The sequence below is a fragment of the Entelurus aequoreus genome, linkage group LG15, assembly GCF_033978785.1.
Source record: "Entelurus aequoreus isolate RoL-2023_Sb linkage group LG15, RoL_Eaeq_v1.1, whole genome shotgun sequence".
In the NCBI taxonomy this organism is placed as follows: domain Eukaryota; kingdom Metazoa; phylum Chordata; class Actinopteri; order Syngnathiformes; family Syngnathidae; genus Entelurus; species Entelurus aequoreus.
This window is the reverse complement of record NC_084745.1, coordinates 30,765,696-30,786,920: the sequence shown is the minus strand read 5'-3', so window position 1 is coordinate 30,786,920 and position 21,225 is coordinate 30,765,696. Positions and strand designations below refer to the sequence as shown.

At 37.5% G+C, this 21,225-nt stretch overlaps 1 protein-coding gene across 1 annotated transcript in view; it reads right to left on the bottom strand.

Annotated features, from left to right (window-relative positions):
- The window catches only part of cntnap2a (contactin associated protein 2a), a 541,273-nt gene that overhangs the window by 292,254 nt on the left and 227,794 nt on the right, over positions 1 to 21,225 (bottom strand). Inside the window, exons 12-14 of the mRNA XM_062021878.1 lie at positions 20,115 to 20,234; positions 7,815 to 7,930; positions 1,154 to 1,238 (exon numbers count right to left, since the gene is read on the bottom strand). Of these exons, the coding sequence (XP_061877862.1) occupies positions 1,154 to 1,238; positions 7,815 to 7,930; positions 20,115 to 20,234 (321 nt within the window). The remainder of the gene's footprint in view (positions 1 to 1,153; positions 1,239 to 7,814; positions 7,931 to 20,114; positions 20,235 to 21,225) is intronic.

Below are 21,225 nucleotides of genomic sequence, written 5' to 3'. Positions count from 1 at the left end.
GTCCTTAAATAAAAAAGTGAACATACAAGACAACTTGTCTTTTAGTGGTAAGTAAACAAACAAAGACTCCTAATTAGTCTGCTGACGTATGCAGTAACATATTGTGTCATTTATCATCCTATTATTTTGTCAACATTATTAAGGACAAGTGGTAGAAAATTAATGATTAATCTACTTGTTCATGTACTGTTAATATCTGCTTACTTACTCTTTTAACATGTTCTGTCTACACTTCTGTTAAAATTTAATAATCACTTATTCTTCTGTTTTTTGATACTTTACATTGGTTTTGGATGACACCACAAATTTGGGTATAATATCCGATACCATTACAGGATCAGACATTGGTCATATTCAAAGTCCTCATGTGTCCAGGGACATATTTCCTGAGTTTATAAACATAATATACATTTTTAAAAAAACTAAAGAAGATGTTGTGATGCCAAAAAATATCGACATAATCATAGTAGTATCAACTAGATACGTGCCTGTACTTGATATCATTACAGTGGATGTCAGGTGTAGATCCACCAATGGTGTTTGTTTACATTTTGATGCCAGTGAGCTATTGTATCCTCATACGGCGTGTAGTGAAGCATGTTTAGCTTTTCCTCGTCCTGCAGTGATAATGGTACGTGTAAGAAACATACTTTATTTGTCGCCATGGAGACCAGGATTAGTGATTTAGAAGTCGCTAAAACACTGCCGACGGCGGATGGACTTTAGCCACTAGCTAGCTAGCCATGTCCTAAAGCACCTCTTTCTGAGGGCGTTTCAGTCTTATAATTTCACCTTTATCGTCAGTTTTTAAGCCAAAATGCGTCCATTCTCCCTTTTCTGTCTACACACTGTGTCTGCTTGTAAGTATTCCGTGTGTGTGCGCTGCCCAACATGCTCCTCTACTTGTAAACCAGCAATGTCACGACGTGACTTCAACGCGGGACCGGTACGTTTCAGAGACGGTATAGTACCGAAAATGATTAATTAGTATCGCGGTACTATACTAATACCGGTATACCGTACAACCCTAGTGTACACTACAATCAATTTGCGATTCTTTGACCGCCACATCTAAGATCCATTGCCCTATATTTAATGCATTTCACAGTAAAATATGACAATTTGATACCAACGCAAGCGCTTTCAGCAGTACCTGGCGTGTTGAGCAGCCTGGACATGCGGCAACTGTACGTGATCTGTTGCTCGCAGTGTTCGGCGCTGGTGGTGATCGCTGTCACCTGCAAGCACAACAAGCAGAAATATACATATATCAAATACACCCATTTAATGTATTCAATAGAGCTGGGACAATGAAAGTATTTAACAAGACAGAGAGAGGGCTTGATTAAAAATAGGGTGTATGCCACTCAATCTCTTTGGTGGAGCACACCAGTCATAACAATATGAGAATATAGTAGAAATAAGCAGTATCATTTGGTAAAATTATACTATTTTCCGGCGACATGAGCCACATGACCTCCAGATCTATGCACTGTAAACCTATATTATTGTAAGACATATCTACAAACATAAAATGTAACCATATTTATATCATCATAGTCAATATTTATTTGTCAAAATACATACTTTTATGTTTTTTTCTTGCATATATACCAGGGGTGTCAAACTCCTTTTAGATCGGGGGCCACATGGAGAAAAATCTACTCTCAAGTAAAATCACGGCACGATAACTTAAAAATAAAGACAACTTCAGGTTGTTTTCTTTGTTTAAAAATAGAACAAGCACATTCTGAAAATGTACAAATCATAATGTTGTTGGGGTTTATTTACACTTACATGTTGCGGTTAATAGTATTCTATCTTTATTTGTCGTTATTTATACTTTCTGAATAAATTATGTGATAATGTTCATCAGTCAACTCATTGGTGTTAATTTTCAATCTATCAAGATAAAAAAATAATATCAAAATCAAATTGCAGGATGTTATTTATGTAGTTTTCTAATTTTCCTCGAAATCAAGTGGTTTATTATTTTTTTTTACATATGTAGCATAATCTACAAAGATACAAATAATTGCTATTGCGACATCTAGTGGACACATTTAGAACAGCAGTTTCTGTCATTCAAAAATTTTGGCACATTTTTATACTTAGCAAACTCATCCCGCGGGCCAGATAAAACATCTTCCGCCCGCGGGCCGTACGTTTGACACCCCTGACACATACAGTAAATATAATTACCGGAGAATTAGATTTTTTGTGGATTTTTCTGAATTTTTTCTTTGCTCATTATTCCAGATAAAACTAAGTAAGGATGGGTACTTTTCACATTTGACAGCACCAATTCCTAGTACCTAGGAATCGATACAGGTACTAAACAGTACCAATTTTCGGTACTTTAAATCTTATTTGTTTGATGATAAAATATGTTTTTTACATTTAACACTGAGCTGATAATGATAGCTGTGCTGTCCAGTTGTTTTCTTACACTTCTGAGTCTCCGTTGCAAGTATTATAAAACAGAATAGAATAGAATAGAAATACAATGCATGCAGTTGCTATTCCAAAATGCAAGTTGGCAGCAGTGTTTTGTCCTAACAAGGAAGTAGTCTTTGCCATTAAGCCAAATATGCTATGTTTGTCTTAGCCTTACAAACAATTATTGCTCTGCCTGGTGCTTGAGTTGGTGCAAAGTCTGCAAACAGCCGTGACGTCAGGTGCAAAAAAAGTATCGAAATATGGCACTGTTTGATTACCCGGTATTACCGACGGAATTCAGTCAGTACCAATAAATCTACCAAAATCAGTACACATCCCTAATACCAATGCTACTAAAAATGTAGTGCTTATTTTGTATAATTTAATTAAAAAATCAACTTTCCAAATAATAATTAGTTAATAAATTTCAATTAATAATCAATTATTTATTATAAATATAAAAACATGTATTTCTTCATAACGGTAAATGCAATTATGGAGGAAATAAAAATACATATCTGTTACCTGTTTATTTTTTAATACAATGATGCTAATTGCACACAAGGATTGCAACGAAAATAGTACAATTTGAACATAATAGAGTCCCTAAAAATTGCATGTTTAAACAAAATGCATATTAAAAAAATGTTATGTCTATTTAACTGTTTATTATTATTATCATTAATATTACAATTGTTATTGATGGTGTTGATTATAATCGTTAAACCGTGTTTAATTGTTTATTTTATTTTATTACTATTTATTAAATACAGACATACATTAAAGGCCTACTGAAACCCACTACTACCGACCACGCAGTCTGATAGTTTATACATCAATGATGAAATCTTAACATTGCAACACATGCCAATACGGCCGGGTTAGATTAGTAAAGTGCAATTTTAAATTTCCCGCGAAATATCCTGCTGATAACGTCTCGGTATGATGACATTTGCGCGTGACGTCACGGATTATAGCGGACATTTTGGGACACAATTGTAGCCAGCTATTAAGTCGTCTGTTTTCATCGCAAAATTCCACAGTATTCTGGACATCTGTGTTGGTGAATCTTTTGCAATTTGTTTAATGAACGGTTTGGTGGCTGCAGGATTAGGTCTCTGCTTTTTGCGGATGATGTGGTCCTGATGGCTTCATCCGGCCAGGATCTTCAGCTCTCGCTGGATCGGTTCGCAGCCGAGTGTGAAGCGACTGGGATGAGAATCAGCACCTCCAAGTCCGAGTCCATGGTTCTCGCCCGGAAAAGGGTGGAGTGCCATCTCCGGGTTGGGGAGGACACTCTGCCCCAAGTGGAGGAGTTCAAGTACCTAGGAGTCTTGTTCACGAGTGGGGGAAGAGTGGATCGTGAGATCGACAGGCGGATCGGTGCGGCGTCTTCAGTAATGCGGACGCTGTATCGATCCGTTGTGGTGAAGAAGGAGCTGAGCCGGAAGGCAAAGCTCTCAATTTACCGGTCGATCTACGTTCCCATCCTCACCTATGGTCATGAGCTTTGGGTTATGACCGAAAGGACAAGATCACGGGTACAGGCGGCCGAAATGAGTTTCCTCCGCCGGGTGGCGGGGCTCTCCCTTAGAGATAGGGTGAGAAGCTCTGCCATCCGGGGGGAGCTCAAAGTAAAGCCGCTGCTCCTCCACATCGAGAGGAGCCAGATGAGGTGGTTCGGGCATCTGGTCAGGATGCCACCCGAACGCCTCCCTAGGGAGGTGTTTAGGGCACGTCCGACCGGTAGGAGGCCACGGGGAAGACCCAGGACACGTTGGGAAGACTATGTCTCCCGGCTGGTCTGGGAACGCCTCGGGATCCCACGGGAGGAGCTGGACGAAGTGGCTGGGGAGAGGAAAGTCTGGGCTTCCCTGCTTAGGCTGCTACCCCCGCGACCCGACCTCGGATAAGCGGAAGAAGATGGATGGATGGATGGATGGAGATAGCAAAGAAGAAAGCTGTAGGTGGGAAGCGGTGTATTAGCGGCCGGCTGCAGCAACACAAACACGTAGCGGCTACGTCGTAGCTGGTGTTTCATTGTTTACATTCCCGAACGATGACAGTCAAGCTTTACCATTGGCCTGTGGAGAACTGGGACAACATAGACTCTTACCAGGAGGACTTTGAGTTGGATACGCATGCTTGTGGAGATGGGACAACAGAGACTCTTACCAGGAGGACTTTGAGTTGGATACGCGCTACCGTGAGTACGCAGCTGCGGCTTCCAAACATTTGATCGCTTGCCCGTACGTGCGTGCCGCTATGTGCATGTCACGTACGTAACTTTGGGGAAATATATGTGCTGTATGAACTTTGGGGAGGTGAACGGTACTTCGGGCTGTGGGATCGAGGGTGTTGTGCGGGTGTTTGATTTTTATTGGCGGGTTATATGGACGGGAGGGGGGAGGTGTTTGTTATGTGGGATTAATTTGTGGCATATTAAATATAAGCCTGGTTGTGTTGTGGCTAATAGAGTATACTGTATATATGTATTGTGTTTATTTACTGTTTTAGTCATTCCCAGCTGAATATCAGGTCCCACCCGCCTCTCACAGCATCTTCCCTATCTGAATCGCTTCCACTGCCCTCTAGTCCTTCACTCTCACTTTCCTCATCCACAAGTCTTTCATCCTCGCTCAAATTAATGGGGAAATCGTTGCTTTCTTGGTCCGAATCGCTCTCGCTGCTGGTGGCCATGATTGTAAACAATGTGCAGATGTGAGGAGCTCCACAACCTGCGACGTCACGCTACTTCCGGTACAGGCAAGGCTTTTTTATCAGCGACCAAAAGTTGCGATTTTATCATCGATGTTCTCTACTAAATCCTTTCAGCAAAAATATGGCAATATCGCAAAATGATCAAGTATGACAGATAGAATGGATCTGCTATCCCCGTTTAAATAAGAACATCTCATTTCAGTAGGCCTTTAATCCATCCATCCATCCATTGCTTTAAAAAATACTTTCATATTTTAAGTGTGTGACAATCATTGGTACTTTAACTTTAACTTACATACATTAAAAATAGTAAGTGTGTATTTATTTATTACATTATTTAAAATGTTTTTTGTACATTTGTTTTTAGATACAAAGTAGCAATTTAATAATAGTGTTTAGAAATACATTATACATGTGAGTGATAAATGGTTGGGGTGGGTCAATATTTCTTAATAGTACAATGTCAGACTTGAGTAGCGTGAAATAAGAAGCAGCTCATTTACTGTAATTTTCCTCCATGTTTGACAGTAGTGATAAGCTATTGCCGTCAGTGCAATGATAAGCTGCCACTTCCCTTGTGGCTGTAAAACTGCTTTTTCTTTCAGCCAAGAGAATAGCTGGCATGCGTAAATTAGCCGCCCTTGGACACACACACACATGCACACACAATGATTGCAAACGTAAATAGCCATGTGAAGTTTAATGGATGCTATGATGGCAGGTTATCAAAATCTTATGTATTCTTCCATTATGATCGTTTACGGGAAAAATCTAGCGAATAACTTTTTCCCACTCAACAAGGACAAAGCTGTATTTGTCAGTTTATTCTTTGTTTACAAATTGAACATGTCATTCGTGACTTGAGGCTAAGTAGCCTCTGTACAGAACTGAACATGGAAATTAAACTAACCTGGAAAACCGAAGGCACAACCGTCAGCAGCAAAAAACCAGCCGTCTAATCAATAATGTTTTGTCTAAGTGTGCATTTTTCCACCTGCCAACCATGAAGACATTTTAGTACGCCGCCTAACTCAATTTTTTTTTTTACCACTGCAAAATGAGCCATGGGTCGCAAATGGCACCCGGGCAGCACCTTGCACACCCCTGTTTTTATAGGTCTTTGTCAACTCTCGTCGACTATTTAGTTTGTTAGCTTACTGCACTGTGGGCAATCATTGGTAATTAAAGAGAGAAAGGGAGTGTTATTGCAGCTGGAACTAATCCATATGTTACAACGGTTATTTTAGACTGCAAATGACAACCGAAAGCACTTTCGACACCCTTGCATTTATAGATCAGGATTGACTGCGTGGTCTGACTTCAACTCTCTAAGTAACCACAACTCTTGTTGACCATTTACTTCCGGTGTTGTGGGCAAATGTTAGCAATAAAAGCGAGAAGGGGAGTGTTATTGCAGCCGGAACTAACCGTAACTAATCAGTCCAGATGGTTACCGAATTCGGTACTTTTATCAGCACGGACCGGATTCCGTCAGTATTTATTCATGTCAAATCAAACAGTGCTATAGTTCAATACCTTTATTGGATGTGACATAACGTCCGGTTGCAGACTCGAACGCTTCAAACACTTGGAAAGGATACAAGCACTGAAGTAGCACTCCGAGTGAAGTGAATTATATTTATATAGCGCTTTTCTCTACAGACTCAAAGCACTTTACATATTGAAATCCATTATCTACATTTTTAAGTTACATTTAAACCAGTGTGGGTGGGTGGCACTGGGAGCGTGTGGGTAAAGTGTCTTGCCCAAGGACACAACGGCAGAGAATAGGATGCTGGAAGCGAGGATCGAACCTAGAATCCTCAAGCTGCTGTCATAGCTGCTCAACCAACTAAGTCGCACCGCCCAAGTGGGTTCAGTTGTAATGTTGCAATTGTCCATGTCCAGGCAATTGTCCATGCCAACAAAGAAAACAGGCCTGATAGAAAACGCTAGAACATACAATAAGGTTCCACTTTTTAAAAAGCACTAGCTCAATGCTAATTTACATTGGATTTGCAATAGAGATGCTACTGATTAGCATTATCAATTTTACATGGCAATTCCCCACCTCCAAAATTGTTAATGAAAACTACATCTAAGATGCACATTTCAATCAAACATCTGGTGTGTCATAAGTACAATACTTACAGTATAATCAATGTGTAGACTGCAACAAAAGACTAGATTTAGCTTCATGGCAAAGACTACTCCCTGACTCAGCAACACACTGCAGTCTAAAAACCACTGCCATCTGACGTCTTGGAACTGCAACTGCATGTAACGTCTTCTCGATAATACTTGCAAATGAGACTAAGAAGTGTAAGAAATCAAGATATGACAACTGGACTGTTGAATAAAAAATAACATTTTATTAACACATGAACACACACGGAAGTACCAAGAATTGGCACCATTGAGTACCGATATCGATTCCCAGCTACCGGGAATTGGTACCGTATAGATCCCAATGTGAAAGGTATCCATCCCTATTGTTATGTTTTTATCTCAAATATTAATCGAAACTCAGAGGAGTTTTTGAACAAGTTGCATACGCACACAGGAAATGTTACAGGTCGACCAATCGGCCTATTTATTCTACAGCGTTACAGCTGTGTAAGTCAACATGGTGAGTGTTAGTGTGTTTGTGTTACCTGCTCCATTGAAGCGCTGTAGTTGACTTGAAGTATGGTGCGTCTTTCTCGACTGGAACCGGTCACTGTAGTTTTGGGCGGCAGGTTGTTCATGACCATGGTCCACACTTTGTCCTCTACACACACCAATGACAAAACACTCTCATGTAACTACATCAGTGGAAACCAGATAATTATTGTAATTCCAGCTCTTCCCGTTAGGGGTCGCTGCGGCAACCCCTAATCATGTTTTCATTCTGCTCTGTCTTTTGCATCGTCCTCTGCCTGCCTGCATGTCCTCGCTCACTAGAAACCTCCTCTTCCGGATGTGCTTGTTAAAATTCCAATTTCTCTGAATGTTATAAATCCCACAGATGGAAAAAATCATTTGGGTTTCATTATAAAATTTAACAACTTAAATAACATTTTAACTGCCCAGCAGAAGCAGCAATGTATTTTATTTTTTTTGTTTGCAACCATTTGTTGCCAGGCAGTGTTAACAGGGCTCTAATCATAACTACCCCATTGGCCAATTAAATCCAATTTGTGTTGTGTTTATAATTTTTTTAAGCTTTACAAATACAGTGTTGTCACTTAGAGCCTGATTTACTAAAGGTTTGCATGTACTAAAACACGTGCAAACTTGATAGTGTCTCTGTCTTCATTAATATGCTAAATATATGCCCCCCCACAATAGTGGGTGGAGAAAATGCAGATATAATTATTTAGCACGCGCAATGTGATTTATCAACACTCATCACCGTTTTGGGAGCACTATTTTGTGTTTTATTGAGCATGTTTAAAAAGGATGTGCAATCCAACACACACGGCTGTGAGAGAGGAGTGCTTCCGCTGCAAAGACACATTTTTTCTATAAAAAACAAGTTATAAATGATTTCTATGTGATAAAGAACTCCTTGAAGTATGTATTTTTTTGCGTCTTGAGCCCAGTAGTGCAATAGCCCCCCCTACCACGCACCTTCAGCAGGTGTCAATTTAGATGCGATGCACAACTGCTTCTAAAATGCCCATAAAAAGTGGTACATGTCTCCTGTTTGTTTGAAAACATAGTGAAAAAACGTAGTGATGGCCAGTATAGCGCACGCAAGATCCTCATTTTAAAAAAAGCTGTCTACATCACTTTTCAATTGCATGCAGTCTTGGTAGATCACACGCAACACGCCTACTAATAGCACACACGCCATTTTTATAGATTGCACACACTGTTTAGCGTGAGGTATTTCGATCTTAGTAAAAATCCGATACAGATCGCATATAGGGGAAAACAATTGCAAATGACCTGCAGTGTGAACAAGGCCTATCTATATCTAAAAGTGTTATGTGACATTAGTGCATGTATTTTAGGATTTTGCTTCCTGGTTTCGATGACTCACCTTATCTTGCCTCTGATTAGCCAGTCCGTAATGATTCGTCCTAACCTTAGCCAATTGTGATTCATTATAGAACACCAAGCAATCATCATGAATTTTCTCCGTATTTATGGATGTTCTCATTCATCCAGGTCATTGTAGTTGTACTTTTTTTTTTTTTGGCCTGGATTCTCAGTCCATTTTCTCTCTTTGTAGCTTGTAGCGCTGATGTAAGCTACCTCGCTACACGGGTCTAAAAATAGCTAAGCTACAGGAATAGCTACTCGTTTAAAAAGTAGTGAAGCTACCGGCAAGCTACTGGTAAATGAAGTTAAGCTACGTAGCTTCGCTACATGTAGTTTGTTACTGTCCGTCAATGTTTGTCAATAAGCGGATAGTTCGGTAGTATGCGCAGTCTTGTGCTTTTTGTTTTTTTTGGCAAGGGAACAAAAATGGATGGTCACTTTTCAACTGGTATGTATCCGCTTTTGTATATTAATCCGGTTAATAATCCTGTATTATGTTAATTTTGGGATTTCATTGCTTCTGTTGGTATATCATCTGGTCCGTTAACAATTTTTTTTACTACTATGTAAAATGTAAGACAAATATATTTATTTAAAAATGTTTTTTATATTAAAAATGTAATCATAAAGAAGAGTTACTATAGTAATAGTAATAACAATATAGTAATAATTGGGAGCCACTGCTATAGATATGCAAGGGAAAAACTGCTATGTATTAATTATAAAATAATTTTAGAAAACAAAACAATCCAAATGTGGGGGCATAGTTCTTATCTATGGCCTAATGATCGTCTAACGTCGTGAATAACAGTGAACAATATATGAATATACATGTATAAGGATTTGCTTTATGATATTATTATACAATTGCCTCTGCATTTGATATATATATATATATATATATATATATATATATATATATATATATATATATATATATATATATATATATATATATATATATATTTTAACGGATACTGTAAAGGAAAAAAAAAACTTTCTGATTTAACCAAAAAAAAACTGGCTCCGTAGCCATGATTTTAACGTACAATTTAGCATATTATTATGAATGGCACTGTTGATTTTTTTTAATGGTAAAATCTACGGCTGTTTTTTTACGGTGTATTTCTTATAAAGGTAAAAACAGTAACACAGTTTTTTCACTGGCAGCTCAGTTGCCATAATTTTGCCCAAAAGAAACGTTAGTGCGCTTTTCCCATTTGCAGTATTATGCTGTAAAAACTATGGTTAAAAAACTTGCAGCTCAGTTTTTACCGTAAAATGTTACTGTAAAATCTATTGTCATTTCTACAGTGTACAATTGGATGAATACCTTGCTTTAAATTCATAAGTAAAGCAGATATTAAAGCATTTGCAAAACATTGCAATACGGTGAAGCTCAAGTGAAGCTGGGATAAGCTCCAGCCCCCTGCATATAACCGAGAGGGACAAGCGGTAGAAAATGAATGGATGGATGTTTAGGATGTATGATAATATAATATTTGTTGTTTTATTAGATAATATTCAAGTTTAAAGTATACAATTGAATGTATTTTTTGACTGTAAAAATAGAAAGAACAAATGCATTTGTTATACAGCAATAGATGATATCTGTCTATTACCTGACCGCTTCTATGTTAGCTACCTCTCTTTGTTTATAATGCATATATTGTACATGGTACTTGTTATATATTGTATATCTTATGTAAAATTATAATATAAAATATCAGTATATATCATATACTGTATATATAATATGTGAATATTACACATATGTTATATTTTATATTGCTACTACGGTACATTTGTAGTCTACTTTATACCTGCATTATCCTTTCCATCCTTACACTTTCCTTCCTTTGTAACTGAGCTACTGTGTGGAACAATTTCCCTTGTGGATCTTTAAAGTTTGTCTAAGTCTAAGTCATTTAGTACGAAAACATAAAGTACTTTATTGACGCGTGTTACTTTCAGGCTTCCACAGGCCATATGAAATGATGTTGCGTGTCAGGTCGGGCTTTGAGTTTGACGCTCGTGATCTACAAGACGAGTCAAAAGTTTAGAGACACTTTCTCATTCAGTAAAATGCATTAGTGTCTCTAAACTTTTGAACACTTTTTGTAAACAATCAAAGCATCGAAGCTTTCATCGGTAATCAAGCATTCTTCCCAGTTATGATGCGGTTTGGTCCGTACCATTACCCACACCTGCAAGGTCAATGTATGTATTTATTCACACACACACCAAATGCCAGTTTGACTGTCACAGGAGGGAATTCCTTTCTTTCTTTTTTCCATCTATGGAAGTTACAGCCCAGAGACTGCAGGCTTTAATAGACGCTTCAGTGCTGTGCGAGTATGAGCCCGTCACTCAAGACATGTCCTCGTTTACTCACACTGCCACACAGGGAAGACACGTGTGTGTGTGTGTGTGTGTGTGTGTGTGTGTGTGTGTGTGTGTGTGTGTGTGTGTGTGTGTGTGTGTGTGTGTGTGTGTGTGTGTGTGTGTGTGTGTGTGTGTGTGTGTGTGTGTGTGGGTGTGTGTGACTGCATATAAGGTGCGTGCTTTTGGAAGGGGGGAAGGTCAACTTAACATTTTTCAGGTGTGTGTGTACGTGTGTGTGTGTGTGTGTGTGTATTAGTGCAATTCACTGTGACTAAGGGGTTAGCCAGCGGAGTGCAGTGACATTTCATCAAAAGTCTCGCCTTTCCGCTACGGTGTTCCAGACGATCTAATTATTCCACTTTGTGCGTGTGTGTACTGGCTTGAAGCTAGGCAGGTGGATGTGTTGGTATTTGTGTATGCGAGATGGAGGTGTCACTCAGATTTGGAAGAGATGCTACTTTTGCTTATTCTGTGTGATTTATCTTGGTGATCTCAGTGGATCTTTGTGTTCATATACTCAAATATGGTGGAGTCAAAGTGAGGAGGTAAGTTGGGATGTCAAAAATGTTAACATAACGTTAATATAACATGTTTTGTTTTATCTGCACTGCAAATTATTTACCACCTGACAATATTTAAAATGTTTTAAAGGGGAACTGACATTTTTGGGGGAATTTTGCCTATCATTCACAATCATAAGAGACAAGACCACATGGCTTTTTTTTAGGATTTAAAGATCACCAGTAAAAACCAGTGGCGGGCCGTGCGTTTCCCACCTAGGCCTTCAGTGATGTCCGACTCCAATGATTACCTCTCAAAATACCATCATTTATGTCACCACATGACCGTTGCTGGAGAAATACTATACAGCAGGGGTCCCCAACCTTTTTTGCACCAGGGACCGGTTTAATGAAGGCATTATTTTCATGGACCAGCCTTCCACGTGTGGCAGATAAATATACTAAAAATAAGTGCATGAAAAATGAATACATGGAAAAAAACTCACGATAACATTCAATTAGTGGGAGCCCCTGGACTTTTCCCTGTGCAAAAAAGCTCTCCATAGACTTTTGTTTTTTTGCTCATTTTTGCTAGTAGTGGGCTTTTTTTTGGCCTTAGTGTCTGATGGGTTATAGGTGATACATCACATTTAAGGACAAGAGCATGGATATACAGTGTAAGAAAGATAGAAATACTTGACATTAGTTCTAATAGATTTCTGTGGATTACTATTTCCATTCTAAAAGTTATGTATTCATATTTTGTGCAATATTTCGTACATAAATACACATACTAACCAATTTTCCATGCGTAAATACATCCGTTATTGCTAACTACTTATGTAATAGGACGATGTGAAATAATACCAGCACTTTAACTTACTAGACTAAAAGGAGATGTGTATTTTTTTCCTTCAGCACAATTATTATATGCAACAATTTAGCACTTCTCCATCTGCTTCACACTGCAAAAACTGAAATCTAAGTAAGATTAAATATCTCAAATAAGGGTGATATTTGCTTATTTTTCTGTCTGATAAGATACTTCTTCTCACTAAGCAGATTTTATGTTAGAGTGTTTTACTTGTTTTAAGTGTTTTGGTCCTAAATTATCTCATTAAGATATTACAGCTTGTTGCTGAGATTTTAGGACCTATATTGAGTAAAACATGCTTGAAACTAGAATATCAACTGTTGCAAAGCTGTGTCATCAACACTCACAAGTATAAAACTACTTTTTTAATAATAATAATAGTAATAATTTCTTATTTCAAGCATGAAAAAAAAAATCATGACTTTGACACAATTGTGTCTCATATTAAAACAGACGACAGCCAAATGGACTTTGCTGTTTTATTTTCAATGAAACAATAGAAAATATGTACTCATATAGTAGTACAGTTGTTATTAGTGAGAATATACTTAATTTAAGGTAATTTTGGGTTCATTGACGTTAGCTAATTTTACTTGTTTTGGAAAGTCTTGACAAGCCACATTTTCTTGTTCTATTAGCAGATAATTTTGCTTAGTTCAAATAAAATACCCCTAATTTTTGTGTTTTGTTTTCTTGTTTTTGAACACTGACTTTTTGCAGTGTATGCACTTTACCTACTATGGTCACTTTGTTCCTGATCTGCCCTGATCTTAGGTCAACAACCTGCCAGGGACTGCAGATGGAACCTAGCTTTTGGCTACGATTTGGCACCTTTACATTTTATATGTTTATTAATGTGCATTGTCCCATGTAACAAAGATGTAACAAGTAAAGCAAATGGTGATTTCCTATCAGGAGTTTTATAATACATCTATGAACATGCTTATTGGTTTGTCTGGTGGGACTGGCGAAAATTAAGTAGGAGAAAATGCGGTCGGTTATAAATTATTTAATGTCTCTGTGCGGCCCGGTAGCAAATGCGTCATGGACCGGTGGTTGGGGACCACTGCTGTACTGGAACACATTTACGCCCTAATGTGCATTGAACCCATTTTGTATACTGTTGATGTGCAACAGTGTACAAAATGGGTTATTTTCTGGCGCAGCTAAAAAATCAATTAACCCGTATCTAGGGATGATGTTTGATAAGGAATTATCGAGTTTGAGCCTATTATCGAATCCTCTTATCGAACCGATTCTTTATCGATTCTCTTATCGAGTCCAGATAGGTTGTTGTATATGGAAAAAAAACACACAATATTTGGTTTAACAAAAGCTCACTTTTATTATATAATAAAACAATAAAATCTAATGAATAAATAAATATTGACTGTTACCCACCTAAAAAAATAAAATAAAATAAATAAATATTGACTGTTGTTACCCAAAGTATATTAAGTGGGATTTTTCAGAGAAACAAATATATACAGTAACACAAAAACAACCTGTCTCTGTGATCACTATAGGTGTATAAATAATAATATAGTGTTAAATAAAATCAGTCCCTTGGGCACAAAACTGAAAATAATACAGCTCTCCAAAAAGTGCACTTCTGCTGCTATTTGACATAACTGTTTGTTATGATGCTTTGACATTTTTGCACTTTATTTCTTTATTGAAAGGACATTCTATGAAGAGAAAAGTTCTTTGCAAATGTGGTTACAATGCTAATATATGAAAAGTTAAAGCTAAAAAAAGAAATACACTTTATTGAGTTAACATTATTTCTTTATGGGGGAAAAATGTTATGAGCTAGAGAATATAACAACTAAACTACCCAGCATGCAACGGGAGTTACGAGCATGCGCAGTAGCCCCGAAAACTGTTGCATGTTGCCACGCTGTGAAAGTAAACGTCAAGAACTCAGCCAACATGCCTCGTCTGCATTATTTATAATTAGACAGACAACACATCTACAGTGTGATTTTGTTTTGTTTACAAGGAAAGAAAAACAAAAGTTAAAAAAGGGAGATATGTTGTATATATATATGTATGTGCTGCGGTTGTTTTAAGAACGTTGCGACAGCTGCCTTAAAGGAGGTGCGTTGCTATGTTTCCGGTTGGTCGTAAAAGTGTTCGTCATGTGTTTTACCCTGCTAAAATCTCTAAGTAAAGTTATTCGATGGATTATAGCTTTTGTTTTGAACTTTATTACACCTTGGAGCGCTTTTTCCCGTCCATTGTTTTCCTGCTTTCGCTATCTGCGCCTAATGACTGAGCTACGTGACGTCATTTATTGTGATGTCCCACGGAGCATTTCTGGTCGGGACGGGATTCGAATAAAGAATCAACCCTTTTCCTTTACTATAGTGGTCTCGATAACGGGTACCGGTTCTCAAAAAGGGATTCGAGTCAGAGGACTCGATTCTTTTCTTATCAAACAACCGGGAAAACCGGTTTCGAGTATCATCCCTACCCGTATCAGCAATTAAAACATATCTTATGTGGTACTGTCAAAATTAAAATTGCAAAAAACATTAAAAGTGAAAAAAATAAAATATTTGAACTCACAATTTGTAGCACCTATTCGACACTGTATAAGCCAGTGGTACCCCTCGTCGTCGGCTTATTCGACTGGAAAAGGCGAGCATTTCCCCATTTCATCGCCAGAACAGCTGAGCTAGCTTCCTTGGTTGGCCGACATCGTCTCACTAGTTTCTCTTTAAATATCCTTCTAGAAAATGGCCTTGCAAATACATATCTGCCACCTAATCAACATGTTGTTCTCCCTCTCTTCTATCCCGGTCTGACTACGGCGCAACACTTCCTGTTTCCTGCTAAATTGAAACTTCTGATTGGATACTCACAAGTGAGTATCCAATCATAGTCTCGTTAACATCAGACTACTTAGATAGGCTACTGTCAACAACTTGTGATCTGATTGGCTATCGCAATTGTCTATCAACTCTATGTCCCCGTTCACTTGCAGTGCACGGATGACTGCATTGTTGATTCTGAAGGCCTCTGGCAGATTTTGTACAGCATGGCAACATAAGATATCTGAATTCTGATTGGATACAAACTAAAACTAAAAACAACACAACACTGGAACGAGCATAATATGACATGAAGAGAATATGAATACTTTTAGATACTGTATTTAGGGAAAATAAATAAAAAAAATAATTATATCTTTAATTATGATCACTATTTCTGGCTATGTTAGGCCAGCAGAGAAGGCATTGCTGGTCCTGACAGCACACAACTGTTAAAAACGCTTGGAACATGAAGCTAATGGGAGTCCCCTTTGTAGCCTTCAAAGCCCTCTAAAACAACTTCAAAACCCTCCATCAACATTTTATACATACACTGCAAGTATATTTATATGTATATATATATACATAAAATGTAGTAACAGACACATTCATAACAATATGTAATATGTACAATATTTACCGTATTTTGGTCGTTTTAAGCATTGCCGTAACTTCTTTCCTCAGTTTATTTATTAGTTTCCATAGCAGCGCACTTCCAACTTCTGGCAACGATTGTGTGTTCCTACTTCCGGAAACAATCATGGCAGACTTGGTAACAGACAAGGAAAATGACTATTTTTGGACGAATGAGGATTCACAACCGTATCTTTTTGAAGCTGAATATACGGAGGATGAATTGCTGCTTCTAGAAGCTAGCACAAAGAGACGGTGAAACGTTGGAGCAGACGGAAGCCGAGAGAGTGAGGTCAGGGTGACTTGCGGGTATACATGTGGAACTTGGAGCCAAGCTTGCAAACATAAATGGTGTGCTTATTACCCAAAGTCAACTAGAAAAATCTCTAAAAACACACAACTGTCCATCGAGTGAGTCACTATAATATTGATCATGATACATGCAGCACGTCATCGGTGTTATTACAACTACAGTACATACGCTGTCGAGCTCGCTGTGTACAAACAAAACATGAAATGTGGGCTAATACTTTATATATAATATGATTGTTCATGTTTTTTAGTCAGTATACAGATTGTTGTCCTATCGCATTGTGTTGTGCAATACAAACTAAAAAGCCATTCAGCTGTTGACGCAGTAGCTAGTTTACGGCTACGGCCGCAGCATGCTGTAGCAAGGCAATGTGTTACTACGCTAGAAAAAGAGATCCTCTGTGTTCGCTCTTACAATAACAATGTCGCTACAGCTGGGTTGTTATACAGGTTACCGAAAGTAAAGGAAGTGTTGTTGGCGTTTTTTGGATGCATTTTTAAAGTGATTAAGAGGCAGAATGGATTGATCCAAGTAGCGATTATTACAAATTAGAAATAAAAACGGCTTTGTATGATAAGCAAAATTCCCAAAAAATAATGAGGTTCCTCTTTAAGAGCAATTTACGTATTTTTAGTCATTGACTTTCCAGCAGAAACCTAATTTTGGCATGTATAATTGTATTTTCTCTATTCTAGTTAAAAAATATTAACATTGAAAAAATAACTTCAAATAATTCTTGTTTTAAGAATAAAATACTTATTTCTAACATAAAAGTCCCGTTAACGTATAGATATATAAATCTCATGTAAATATATCTTATGAAGAAAAAGTAACTAGCTGCTTGGACAGATAATTTCAATGTTTTTTTAAAAGTTTTTTTTCTCTTTTTTCTGTAAAATTTGTCAGCTCTTTTTTTGCACTATGGATAGCGGCAAATCTAGCTTGGACAACTTTACTCAACATAGACTTCATGAAGTCATCAAAGCAGTTACACACATCACCAGCATTTTCAAACACAAATAAAGTGGTAAAAGAAAAGGTAAAATAACAAATGTATTTGTGGCAGCCTAGGGGAAAATGATGTACAAGTTTACCTTTTGTATTTCATTGCTAATAACTGTGGTGCATTCAAAGACCCTTGAATATTGTTAGAAACAGAGGTGTCCCTAGTTTTTAAAGACTGGGGAAGACTTAACTCCCAGGAAGTGCACTATTAATAATATAATCATAATAAAAATGATACATTATTATGATTCAATTAAACTAATGATGATATCCTATGTGTATCAGCAAATCTCTACTTTACACTTTGAGGTAAAGGACATGCATAATCATATTTAAGTAAAAAATGACCACATTCTGGCCACTTTATATATAATTTTTAGCACTTTTTTGTATAAAAAAAAACAAAAAAAAGAACACTTATTTAAGAAATACAATATTATTTAGAGGTGTTATTGTGTGAATGCTCCAAAGCATGATTTTCTACACCAAAATTCATCTATTTATTAAACTACTTCTTCTTCTCCAGATTTTGGCGTGCTCTACCTTCCACATTTTCACTCGATTCAGACCGTTCCAACTTCAAACTGTTCAGCCTATTTGGGTATTGCAGGCTTTCCCTTGACAAAGATTTCCAAAAAATTTCAGATTTCCCAGAAATCTAGGTTTTCCGGGACATTTTTCACATTCAAAATGAATTGGCCATTTTTCACACTTCCACCATTTCCACATTGTTCAACCTATTCAAACCATTCCACCTTCAACACATTCCCCCATTCTGGAAATGTAAACCACTTTTTTTCCAAGTAAAAAAAAACAAATCCAGGATTTTCCAGAATTCCTGGTTTTCCAAAGCCCTATTTCCACCGTTTTTTCTGGTGACTACTCCTCCCACATTTTTCAACCCACTTCAACCGTTCCACCGTCAAAACATTCCTCTTACTTAGGAAAAAAAACAAAGTTCCCGGTTTTCTCGAAATTTCAGGAATTCCGTATTACCATTTCTCAATTTAAAATGTTACTTCAACATTTCTCGACCGATTTAAAACATTTAAACACCAACCATTTCAACTCATTGAGACCATTCAAGTTTTTTTTTTACCATTTTCTAAAAAATTCCCACTTTTCCTGAAATTCCCAAATGTTTCTGAAATTCCCATTGAAATCAATGGGACATTTTTCAAACATCCACAATTCCCTCATTTTTCAACCGATTCAAACAATTCCACCTTCAACACATTCAACTCATCTCGGACATTCAAACTACCATTTTTCCACATTCAACAAATTTCCAGGAATTCACGTTTTTTGGTAACCTATTTCCAGCCTAAGTTTGACTACACTTTTCAACCCATTTCAACCGTTCCACCGTCAAAACACTCCTTATATTCAGGACAAAAAACAAGTTGGTTAAGAAACTAGACAAATTCCCAGTTTTCCCGAAATTCCAGGAATTTCTCAATTGAAAACTGTTACTAATTCAACATTTCTTGACCGATTTAAACAATTCCGACACCAACCAATTCAGTTCATTCAGGATATTCATGCTCCTAATCATTTTGGGAAAAAACAAAACGCTTTTCCCAAAATTCCCAAATTTCCAGGAAGTTCCCATTGAAATGAATGGGACATTTTTCCAAGTTGCACAATTCCCACATTTTTCAACCTATTCAAACCATTCCAACATTAACACATTCCTCTTATCCTGGACATTCAAACTAACACTTTTCCAAGTTCCAAACTAAATTCAGGTTTTCCTGGAAATTCAAACTCAATATTCAAACCATTCCAACATTCAAACCATTTCAGTGTTTAAACAATTTCAACATTTAAACAATTTCTACATTCATCCTACATTCCATTAGGATTTCAGTTCAAAAGCATCAGCTTTTCAACATTCAAACCATTCCAACATTCAAACTATTCTTACATGCATACTACATTCTGTCAGCATTTCAGTTCAACTTCAGCATTGGAGCATTCACACACAATTGCTTCAGGAATTGCCTCTTCTAGTCTACATATGTTCTAGATATGTTATCAAATTTTTTTTTTTTAAATAAAAAAAACCTAATGGTTTTTTATAAAGAAAAAAATGGTTTTCAACCAAATCCATGCAATAATTTGATTTTTAGTGCATGTACTCTAAACATACCAAGTGCGATGGGTGGGATGGGGGGCCCTTTAGGGGTCTTGTGTATGGGGGCCCAGAATTTGGTGCAGCACAAAACAGTATTAAAAGCAAATATAGGCACTATATCACACCTGCGATGGTTTCTATACTCTACGGTGCGATGTGTGGCACGGTGTCAAAATGAATGACATAAATGAAATGCCCGATAGAGGGTTATAATCGGAATGGGAGAATTGTCCTCCCCTTACGAGGCACCAGAAGGACCAACCTGTCATGTTGCAATTGACTTTGAATGGGCCGAGTGGCCCGCTGCCATCGGGGTCAATCCAGTAGGTGTCAGAGGAGCGGCCCAGGTGCTTGTAGGCCTCACATGACGGCTCGTAGATAGCTGGGAAGGAAACAGAGAAACATGCAATTAGGTTTATTTCCACGGCATAATAACTACTGTACTGCAGCACAGACATCATTTCACTTTTCTTTTAGGAGGTAATTTGGAGTATTTTCAGGCGTCTCTGCAGCTCCTTGTCAAGAGTTGTTTTTTCCCCACGCAGTCGAGCAATCTTTACGACAACATATTGATAATATGTTGTTATGATACACGTTCACACACACCCACACACACACGCACACACACACACACACACACGCACACTGAGGTTGCGGATGAGTGGAAGAGTTATTACAAGAGATGTGGGAGAGTTCCTTGGAGTGAAACCTTCATGATTGAGGCAATGTTTTTCCTCCTCCTATATACAACACATATATACTTTATGATGGTTTAGGTTTGATTTCTTTCTGTTCTTATTCGTTATCCTTGAGTTCTCAACTCCTTGAACCAGATTTTTTTATGACACCACTTACATTGCATTGCCAGAAAGCAATTGAACTTTACAGTAAGTTGCCAACAAAACTTAAATGATACACCACAACACTAAAAACAGTAAACTCAACTAAGTATAGAAGTGTATGTAATATTTCATCTAGAGCACACCTGCCACTTCAAAACATAATTGTTTCTAATAGCATGCAAACTAAAATGTAAAAGTTGTTAAGGGGGCCTATAGGATATCAGGAAAGTATTCACAGCGCTTCACTTGTTCCACATTTTATGTTACAGCCTTATTCCAAAATGGAACAAATTCATGTTTGTCCTCAAAATTCTACACACAATACCCCGTAGTGGCAATAATGTGATTTTGGTAACACTTTAGTATGGGGAACATAGTCTAAGTAACAAAGACTTAATTTAGACTTACACTACCGTTCAAAAGTTTGGGGTCACCCAAACAATTTTGTGGAATAGCCTTCATTTCTAAGAACAAGAATAGACTGTCGAGTTTCAGATGAAAGTTCTCTTTTTCTGACCATTTTGAGCGTTT